Below are 11447 nucleotides of genomic sequence, written 5' to 3'. Positions count from 1 at the left end.
TGAACATATTCTCCTATGTTCATTGTTCATTTTTATTTCTCTGTTGTTAAATACCTGTTAAAGCTCCCCCATTATTGTATTAATTTTTTAAAATTTTGATTATGTTCTGATACTAATCCTGTGATACTTATATCCTTCTCCATTTTGTAGATCATTAGAAATATATCTATACATATTTAAAACTTATTAATTTTAATGTAGTTAAAATTATCAATCTCTTTTAATCTGGGCTTTTAAAAAACATGGCCAAAATATACATACCACAAAATTTACCACTTCACTCAATTCTAAGTGTATAGTGGCATTAAATACATTCAAACTATTGTGCAGTCATCACTCTCATACATCTCAGTACTGTGTGTCCTTTTTCTGAAAATTTATTTAAAATTTTTTTTTAGTTGTAGATGGACACAATGCCTTTATTTTTATTTATTTATCTTTTTATGTGGTGCTGAGGATCAAACCCAGGGCCTCACACGTGCTAGGCAAGTGCTCTACCACTGAGCTACGAACCCAGCCCTTAAATTTTCTTTTAAATGGGATTTTGCTGTTGCCCAGGCTGGCCTCCAACTCCAGCCCAAACCATCCTCCTGCCTCAATCTCCAAGTAGTTGAGACTACAGGTGAGTGCCACTGTGCCTGACCATTTATGTTTTGTTTCAGAAATTCTTTGCTATATCAAGAATGTAAAGACCATCTATATATTTATTCTAAATTCTTAATATTTTTACCTTTCATGTGTAAGGCTTTAATCATCTGAAATTTATTTTTTTATGTATAGTGAAATGGAGTGAATGAAGTTCACCCCCACATGGATAGCCAGTCATTCCAGTATCATTTAGAATTGTCCATCTTTTTTACATGGATTTGTACAATGGATCTGTCATATACTGGGCTTCTTCATGGGGCCATTCCTGGATTCTCTGTTCTGTTCCACTGATTTGTTTATTCCTGTACCACGAATAAATACTATGGAATTATAAGAAGCCCTTCATCCACCTGAATGCTATTTTTCTAAAGATACATGTGAATAAATCTAAAAATTTCTGGTTTCTGCTTCATGGTCACATTCTTAGTCTTTCCTGGATACTCTTTCTAAAATTTCAATGCTTCCTCCAAAAACTTTATAGCCTTCGTCTCTGGTTGATTTTTCTGCTTAGCAGTTATTACATAGTAATGTGTATTTTTATCTTGTTTATTGTTTCTCTTTCTCACTAGAATGTAAGGTTTCTAAGGACAGGAATTTGGGGTCTTTCATCACTTTTGTGTTTCCAGAATAGAAAACATTGCTTGGTACTTAGTAGGTGTTCAATTAACATTTCTGGAATAAATCAAATGATGTGGATATATGGACGTTTAATCCTCCCTCCCACATGAGAGTATGGTTTCTTCTAGCTTTCTTGCTTATTGCTTTAAGATTAATAAATCTAAAACAAAATGAGAAAGAATGAGATAAATGCTCTTTCTTTCCTAACCAACTCCTAGAGGTGGGTAGTGAAGTGGGGAGGTGATGGGACTACAGGTTTGCATTAGCTTTTATGGGTCCACTATTCTGCTAGAAGGGCTTCCTCTTCCTCTGCTTTCCATGGCAAGCAAGGCTGGCTGGATCTAGAGTTCATAGCATGCTCACTTAGTAAAGAAATTTACCACACCCCTGTTTTTTAGGGCAACACACCCTGCACAAGGGAAGAATGAACACTCACTTTGATTTACCAACCATGGCAACTAACCTCTTAACTGTGTGACACATTATGGGACAGAAGTCCAGGGATCTGGAGTCATCTAAGGGTGAAAGCTCTGTGAACCATTCTGTCTATAGCTGGTATTACCCAGGGCAGGCACTGAATTGAGCAATTATGATTCATGAAAATTCTGCCAGAAAAGGTACTCTGTGCTTTATTATAGGCTAAAGTTAGGAGCCAAGTCATTCTGGAAGGAATGTGTATGAAATTTTCAGATGAGGACTTGAAGTTTTTTAGGATGGAGTCACATTTGATTCAAACCATCTGTTTAATGTGAAGCTGAACTTAGCAGGTTTTAAAAATACATCTCACAGCATTTATAAAGTCCATTTCATAAATATTTGTTGAAGGCCCATGGAGTGCTAGGAACAGGGGTTACAAAAATGAATGCCATACTCATTCCTGTTTTTGAGATAATTATGGTTTATTGGAAGTAAAATTTTATGTTTTCTTCCTTTTGATTGTGAGGTATCTGTAATTTATAAGAATTTGGTTTCCAGGACTGAGAATTGTATCAACCCATTTTTGATTTTGAAATGACTACATGAAAGCCCTAACAGTGATTACTTAAAATGTCTACTGAAATGTATAACATTATTTTGCATTACTGCTGATGTGATATGTAGATTCATATTGAAATTGCCCCTGGATACAGAAAATACTTTTCAGTCAGGTAGTGATCAAAACAATGGTTTTACAAAATAATAAAGATTTTGGGATAGTTGACAGACTTGGGCTATTTTGTTCCCTGAGATTTAAAATAGATTTTTAATATAATGGAAAGGCAACTATTAATGTGACATGGTAAAAAGTTGTTAATGTTAAATATGAACATATTTTCCAGTTCTTTTTGCATTGGTCATAAAAATGACATTAGTTACTTCATCTTTTAATTTGGAAGATATTATGGTATGCACTTTAAGGATCACAAAGATAAACAAAAGGATCTGCCAGAAAAAGAGCTTAAAATCAAGTAGTGCTAGTATTTTTAATGAATTGCACATAGTGATCATAAAGTTTTTGAGACAGCGTACAAACTTGGTGTGTTGGTGAATTTTTCTAAAGGAGACAGATTGCCAAATTGTTGAGTAGCTCATGTTTCCAAAAGATTCAGACCTTCTGTGGTAGAGGAATAATATGATGAGAAAAAAATGACATTGTATGGGAGTCATAAATAGCCTCAGGGACTTAAATGAGCAACACAGATAGCCACATTGAGCATTTTCATTGTAAAAGTTTTCCTGCTTTTGCTGGGGAAAATTTCTTTGCTGCCAATGAAAATGTTTACTTTTCCTACTTTATTATTACTTTGTTTTTTTTCTTTCCCATTTCCAGGTTGTTATCTTGAATTTTTCTTTCAATTTGATTTAAGTTCTTTGTATCCTAATAGTCTGATAGTATTATCCTTTTTGACAATGTATTTATGGTAAGCTTTTGATGACTACACAATAGTTATGTGACCTTTAGAGATGTATAATTTTATATTTTCATGGTTAAATCTTTAGACTTTTTTCTTAGATTACTTCCCTACCCACAGATAAGATACTCTCCATAAACGTTCTTATGGTCTGTGCTCCAGATTATATATATATATATATATATATATTTTTTTTTTTTTTTTTTTTTTTTTTTTCAGGCAGTTCATATGTTCTAAGGTGTCTTTGGGTCAGGTGATGTTTAATATTAAACCTGACACAGAAAGGAAGGAAATTAGGGGAACCTCTGCTGTCACACTAGTGGAATTAGGACAGTGAGATAGTTTGCACAGTGGTGCCTGGATAGTCCTGTTCTTCAGTTTATCTGTAAAATGGGGTAACATTAGAACCTACCTTAAGTGATTTTGAGAATAAAAATCATTATGTAAAACTATTAAGAACAGGTCCTGGCACAAAGGACATTCACAGTTTAGTCCATACTGGGTAGGTGCTTTGAATCTTGATACTGCATCAATATACTGTGCATACCTAAAAATTTGATCTTTTCAAAGGGTTCTTCACCTCCAGCGATTACTTTTTCCAGAGCTGCCCGGCGCCAAAAGTAAGGGAGACACGCCTCCTAGGGGCCAAACGCGAAGTTAACTGCCAGCTCTTGAAAACCCTGGACCGCTGTCGGAGAGCCAGTGTGGCTTTAATGCGTTTCCACATTTGTTAAGGAAAGGACGCATCCCTTTGCTCCACATCGCTTCCACTTCTTCCACCCTACTTCCCTCCGAGGCTGATCTGTCCTAATTCCCGTGGATTTCTGCGAATAAGCGCTCATTCACTCATTCTAGTCCATTCCACAGACATTATGTGCAAGGTGTTGTGGGGAGTGTCCTATGAACGTGGAACCTGCCCACATGGGGCTTGTAGCCCCAAAGAAAAACCAAAATACGTATCCTAGGTAGACGGGCACACTAACAATTACTTTTCGCTTCTGCTTTCTCATTGCAAAATGGGGTAAATGATCGTTGAAAGATTAAACAAGGGGAAAAAGTACCCCTGTGAGCCAGAAGCAAAGAGGAGCTCACCGTCTGTTCGTTCTTCATTCCTACCCTCGTTAAGAAGTGATGAATGCCATCCCTGCGGTTAAAACGCCACATATCCCTCAATTAATGGGACCGTCGTCCGTGTCTGCAAAGTTATAATCGTCTGTGTGGTCACTTTTGCCGCTGGCATTATCATTACATCCCAGTTTTAACTGCCAAAAATCTACAACCGCACATACCGGAGTAGCGTCTTAAGAGTTTGGTGGGAGGAACTCCCAAACACTTATATTCAAGAAATTTTAACCAAAAGGACGAGCTACTCTTCGCCAGCTGCGCCCCACTGAGCACGCGCACGGTCGGAGCGGGGTGGGCGGGCCGTGGGGGGCGGGAATTCTGCACCAGCGACTTCCGCTTCCGGTCTCAAATGAAATCTCCCGCCACCCGGGAAAAGTGGTTGTCAGCGTTTGTGTTTTCTCGAGTTTGGGCGTTTGCAGGTAAAAGAAACTCCCGGGATTGATTTAGCACGGAGAGTAGTCTTGTTGTAGAGGTTTGCAAGTCGAGGAAAAAAAGGAGATCACTTTTCTGACTGTGGGAGCAGAAGATTGTGGGGTTGTTTAGGGCGAGAAGGGGTGCAGGAGGGGAGTTGGGGAAATCGGGGGTGGGAACTTTTATAAAGCACCTTTGAATGCATCCTAAAAGGATTTCCCAAAGACTGGATCAAAAAGACAGTTGTTCTGTTTTCCCAGGGTCATAGTATAGAAAGTTAATAGGACATAGTCCTTTACGTCTCTGATCTAGCGAGAATCTACCGCGCTTTCCTCGGACTTTAAGATTGCAGTCCGCTTACACCCTCATCTTAAGTCTTGGGATTGCAGATATCTAAGGGCAGTGACACAAAGACCACAGCGAGCAGGTTACATCACCTAATTTTAATTTTGCTTAAAGTTAGGACCACCACCTGCATCTTCCATTAGTACACCTCCCCCCACCATTACAAAAATTATTACAGGTGTATGTATAAAATCTGGAAAATACATCACTCAGGGATAACCACTGTTAACATTTTGTGCCTGCCTTCAGTTTCAGTATTCATTATGTGGAATGTATTCATTATATTCAGTATGTGGAATCGTTTTTTGGTGTGTTTTGTTTGTTGTTTTCTTTTCAATTCCATTTTCCATTTTTCTGTGCGTCTTTCCAAAGGCGATCCAAGATGCAGTTTTCTGGAGGAAGGAGGAAGAAGCTGGGGTTGGCAGGAGACCAAAGGAATGCTTGTTACCCTCATAGCCTTCAGTTTTACTTGCAGCCACCTACTGAAAACATCTCTTTGATAGAGTTTGAAAACTTGGCTATCGATAGAGTTAAATGTAAGTGCTATTTAAATTAGATTGTGTATATCATAATTTGTGGGAATGATTCAAATTAATTTATCTCCCTCATTCAGCAATCTGTTCAACAAATGTTTATTGAGGATTTTCATTGAGGGCTTGGTATTTATTTATAAATGCATATTTATTGAGTATCTTTGTATTCTAGGTGGCAGGAAGTTTGAAGTGAATACTGTAATTTGTATCTTTGTTGAAGCTGCATTCTAGAACGTAGAGAGAGACCTAAAATAATAGTCATAAATCAGCATTTTTACTGCTTTAGTAAAAGTAAATAGTGCTATTGAAGCATAGAAGTGGGAGTAACTGATTTAGTCTGATTAAGTAAGTCTTCTTAGAGAAGTATAGGGTGGATGGAGAAGTGTGGATAACCAAGGGCCTTTGTGTCATGCTGATGGTATGGTATTGCAGTGCAGGGAGACGTGCCCACACTACTAGGGCCTGCTTATCCTCTGTGTGTTGATGAAGAAAGGAATGAGTTAGACATGAACTGAAACAGATGTTAGTACTGTCTTCAGATTTGATGTTACATGATAATCTGTGGCAAAATCAGAAAGAGGGTTGAGATACTGTCATTCATACTTAGAGGAGCAGGGTATGAAATGCTAATATTGAGATGAGGGCACTAATTATCTGTTTGATGAATGTGAGAGTGAAAGCAAGGGAGAAAAAGTTTTAGAAAGCTTAGTCATGTCAGATGATTCCTAGTGATTGAGATGATAATAAATGCATTCATTGGGTTTGGCACTTAAGAGATGAAATGGTAAGGCCCTGAACTGAAGTAATGACAATGGCATTGATAGAAAGGGAAAGATTTAAGGGATAATAAGGAGATGATACTATTTTTTTTGTGTCTGGTGAGAGACACAAGGGCCTTATGCATGCTAAGCATGTGCTTTACCACTGAGCTATACCCTAGCCCCCAAAGAAAGTATTATTGAGAGGATTTGGTGGTTGTCTGGATATGAGGAGTGAGGGAGCAGGTGTAGGGTAGCTGAAAATCCATCTTGGATGATCTAGTGGATAGAAACTCTGCTAATGTAGCTGGGAATGGCAAGAGGAGGAGCAGGACTAAGGGGAAGATAATTTGGTCTGGAAATCATAATAAGGAGCTACCCACAGAACATGGGTTCAGGAGATAATTTACAAGATTTTCATTCTTGAATTAAAAAATGCCTCAAGAGAAGAATCCATCTGAGGAAGGATTGATAAGGGACTTTAAAGGCTCTTTGAACAGTATGTGACATCTATTTAGAATGGTTCATTGGTTATGATGGTCCTGCTTCCTCACTGTTGTCTTCCCCTTCTCTGTTTCATCAGGAAAGGAACGCCTGGGCCTGTTTTTTTTTTTTTAATTTTTTTATTTTATTTTAAATGATGAGTCTTGCTGAGTAAATGAAGCAGATTGCCAAACAGCCAGCTCCACATGAAGAATGCAAGCAAGGGTGCTTGGTTTATTTTCCATACTAATATAATTTTCCATTCCTCAACAATAGTGGCTTAGTACAACTGGGATTATCCTTTATCCTCTCTCCCCTGGTTGAGATTCTCTGGCATGTTAGACTTTGCTGTGGAATATGAATATTTTCTGCATGTAGTTGGAGATAATCTTCCTAGAAGCATGTAAAGAAAATAAAACTGTTATTTTGTTATGTTCTAAAAACAAGCAATTAGGAAGTTGCTGTCCACAGTTTTGGTGTTGAATTTTAGTTTTAAAAATTTATCTTACATGTTTATTTTTTTGTTTTTTTCTCTTTTTCAGTGCTAAAAGCAGTTGAAAATCTTGGTGTAAGCTATGTGAAAGGAACTGAGCAGTATCAGAGTAAGCTGGAGACTGAGATTCGAAGGCTTAAATTTTCCTACAGAGTAAGTAAAAGAGGGAAAAACTTCTTTCATCATGTTTGTGTTCATAATATTTTATAAGTTACGGGAAAGGTCTTAATATTAAGCACAGGCTTTTATAAAGACTTATGTAGCATAGGCTGCACAAAAGTACCTAGGTCTACTGGGGTAATGGACATGCAGTCATATGATTATAATATGTTGGAATTTCTCAACCTCAGAATTATCATTATTTTGTTCCTAGTAATTCCTTGTTAAAGGAACTGTCCTGTGCATTGCAGGATGCTCAGTAGCATGTCTAACTTCTACCCACACTCACTGTATGTCTCCAGACATTGTCAAATGTATCTGTGTAATACAAGATGATGAATGTGGTTGTTAGAAGTGTGTTCAGGAACTTCAAGAGCACGGATGATGACCCAGCTCAAACTGAGGATTTTTGGGAAAGCTTTCCAGAGGAGGTGGTGCTGGAACTGCATCCTGAAAGATGTGAAGATGTGCTAAGATTTTTATTTTGGGAAGATGAGTGCCAAGAGCAGATTGATAGGGTCCTGTCACTCGGGAGTAAAAACAGGAGACTGCAAATAATAAGAGTTGAATTAATGAGAAAAGGGGACTGATTGAATAGATATTAAGGAGGTAGAATTAAAAGATTTTCATAACTTATTATAGGGGAAAGCAGAGAGAAAAGTTAAGAGTTACACACAAGTTCCCCCCTCCCCCAATCCCTATGGTATTGGGGATTGAACCCAGGGTCTTATGTATGGTAGGCAAATGCTATACCACGGAGCTACATCCCCAACCTTTTTTAAAATTTATTTTGAGTCAGGGTTTTGCTAAGTTGCTGAGGCTGGCCTCAAATTCACAATCTTCCTGCTTCACCCTCTTGAGTAACTGGGATTACAGGCATGTGCCACTGTGCCTGGCTGACGTATAGGTTTTTGATTTAGACAATTAGGTGGATGGTGGTGATATTTTGAGATGTGGGATCCAAAAAGAAAGATGAGTCTTAGAACTAGGATGTTGCATTTAGTTCTGGACATAACTTTGAGGTGCCTGTGGCAAATTTAGGTGGACAATTGGATATACAAATCTGGACTTAGAAGACATCTTTAGTGGGAGTGCAGGTTTAGGGGAGGTTTGGAATCATAAGGAGTAGGTGAGAATATCCTAGGGAGGTAATTTAAAAAGAGAAGATGATGTAGGATATGGTGTGAAGAATGCCAATATTTAAGGTTAAGTGGAATTGGGGGAGTCTGGGGAGAAGATTGAGAAAGAGCTTTCTGAGAAGTAAGAGATGAATCTGGATAGTAGTGTCATAGAAGCCAAGGAATGCTAGGATTTCAACAATAGTTGTCATATTATAATGATAATATAGAAGTAATAACAGCAGATAGTTGTATTATGCTTACTATGTACCAGATTTTGTTCTAAGTATATTTATATTAACCCATGTAATCCAGACAATAGTCTTTTTGCATAGGTACTATTGTTGTCCCTATTTTACAGATGAGGAAACTATGTTATTTACTGATGGGCTAACTAACTTGCCCAAGCCTTTAGGATGGTAAGTGGTGGAGCCAAGGTTCTGATCTGGGCATTTTGTGTCTATGGTGGTACTCTTAACCACAGCAGTCTCAGATGCTTAAGATAGATCTTATAAGGTGAATAGTAGAGTGTCCATTAGATTTAATAGCTGGATGGACCCTCATAGGAGCAGATTCAGGATGGTGGTTGGAAGAGAGAGGTGAGAGGTGGAGACGTGGGTATGAAATATGATCTCTTCTAAGATGTTTAGCCAAAAAAATAGGAGAGAAATAGGGTAGAACTTAGATGTTTCACAGAAAAGAGAAGTTGTACACATACACTCACATGTACATGTAAATGGTGTGTGCATATATACGTTTATGTACATAAATGTAATATATACATTTATGTAAATATATACATGTATGTACATATATATACACATGACAAGAGATACTTAAACATGTTTATAAGTTGAAAAGAAAGATCTACAATAGAAAGGAGGGGAGCTTGATACTTTGATAGAACATTAGGTAAATCAAGGTCATCCTTTAGAGGCAAGAGCAAATGAGTTAGAGGATTTGGGTGTAGGGATTAGTTTTAGGTACAAAGAAGGAGAGGTGCTGTGCCCATGGAGATGACAGGGAAAGTAACCCAACAGGTGGATGCAGAAACTTGGAGCTGAAGGGGTTTGCCTGATGACCTGGTGAAGTCATCTGTTCAGAGAGAAAGGAAAGGGACTGTGGTAGGGACCTTAGAACAACTGGTGAAGATGAAACAGTCTTTCTAAGAAATGAGGAAGGAGACAATTATGTGTCAAATTGTCACATTGCTGGCAATATGTAACTGCTGCTTAAGCTTTGTACTATAATTTGGATCTGGAATGTTGTCCCTGGGCACATGTATTAAAGTCTTGATCCTCAGCTTGGTGCTATTTGAATGTAATTCAAACTTTAAGAGGTGGGACCTAGTGGGAGTTTGTAGACAATGGAGGGTATGCCCTTGAAGGAGATTGTGGAGGCCTGGTCTTTTCCTATCTTTTTGTTTTCCTGGTCTTCACAAGGTGAGCAGCTTTGCTTTGCCATAGATTCCCTGCCGTGATGTTCTACCTTGATGTAGGACCAAAAGCAGTGGAGCCAAATGACAGTGGACTGAAATCTCTGAAACCATGAGCCAAAATCAACCTTTCTTCTTTTTAAGTTGATTGTCACAGGTACTTTGTTACTGTAACAGAAAGGTGACCCTGAACAAGCTATATAACCTTAAAGTGCCTTAGTTCTTTAAAATAAGGGTATAGTAGTACCTACTTCCTAGTTTATTATTTTTTTTTAAAGATTAAATGAGTTGCTACGTTAAAAATGCTTAGAACAGTGCCTGGTACCTAGTGTGTGCCTGAAATGTGTTTGATCTTACTATTTTGGTCTTAAATAAAGATTTGTTGGCCTTGGTAAGGGTCTACTTGAGTTTGGAGGCCATCAATTTTTATATTCTAAATTCCTGAAGTTGTGTATGTTGTTTCCCCAGAAATTCTCAGCATTTTGAACATAGGCCTGCAGACTGTAGCTACAGATTAATTTTGAATTTTGGTTTTGCCAAATGGTTGGAATTAAAGAAGTTGAGGATTGGTCTAAGAAATGGTTGAAGCAGTGAGTAAGTACCATAGGTGTAGACTGGATAAGAAAGAAAGCTAAGAGAAAATAGTTGAGTCCAAACCTGGAAAGTTTTGATGAGATCAGTTCAGTTCTTAGTTTCAGTTGGTTGTGCCTTAAGTAAAATGATAATTATTCCAGAAAGCATATTAAGAAATGTGTTTTTGAAACTTTTTTACCTTACCTTGACTTTTGCTGTCTCAATAGTTCTTTATACTTCTTTTCATTCTCATGCATTAATTTTATTCATGTGCCATTATTTTTAAGGAAAACTTAGAAGATGAATATGAACCACGAAGAAGAGATCATATCTCTCATTTTATTTTGCGCCTTGCTTATTGCCAGTCGTGAGTATACATTTGTACTCTCACAAATTTGAAATCTTGGGTTATAAATTGGTACATGGGAAGCTGCATATACTGAACATAGGAGAACTCAGAATAACTTCAGGAACTGATGTGTCATGGTTTGAACACTGTTGTGAATTGTTCAGAATTGTCTGAAACAAGTTGCTTTCTAAAAAATGCTGAAAATTTCTATTGCAAATTTTTTCCTGATGAAATAGTTTTTAACTTTATGAGAGACATTCTTCATTTGGAATTTAAACTAGAAGGGATTTCATTAGGTAGAAGATCTTTTGATACTTTTCCAGAAAATAAGTTGGAAATATTCATAAGAAACAGTGAATCAAACACACACTTGAGTTTGATACAGTTTTTTGGAATTTGAGATATATGGGCCTATTAGACTAGATATTTTCAGTTGGTACTTGGTTTCTTATAAATCAACAGTGCCACCCAGAGGGAGAAGGAGTTAGCTGCTTTTTAAAAAAATCT

The 11447-nt window shown here is 37.5% G+C and overlaps 1 protein-coding gene across 1 annotated transcript in view; it reads left to right on the top strand.

Moving 5' to 3' along the window:
- The first annotated feature begins 4629 nt into the window (after positions 1–4629).
- The window catches only part of Prim2 (DNA primase subunit 2), a 283327-nt gene continuing 276509 nt past the window's right edge, over positions 4630–11447 (top strand). Inside the window, exons 1-4 of the mRNA XM_047558364.1 lie at positions 4630–4702; positions 5412–5575; positions 7356–7459; positions 10879–10958. Coding sequence (XP_047414320.1) covers positions 5422–5575; positions 7356–7459; positions 10879–10958 — 338 coding nt within the window. The 5' untranslated portion in view covers positions 4630–4702; positions 5412–5421. The remainder of the gene's footprint in view (positions 4703–5411; positions 5576–7355; positions 7460–10878; positions 10959–11447) is intronic.

Source organism: Sciurus carolinensis, chromosome 7 (genome assembly GCF_902686445.1).
Source record: "Sciurus carolinensis chromosome 7, mSciCar1.2, whole genome shotgun sequence".
NCBI classification, from domain to species: Eukaryota; Metazoa; Chordata; class Mammalia; order Rodentia; family Sciuridae; genus Sciurus; species Sciurus carolinensis.
The sequence above is the reverse complement of the archived record's forward strand: the minus strand, read 5'-3'. Positions and strand labels throughout refer to the sequence as shown.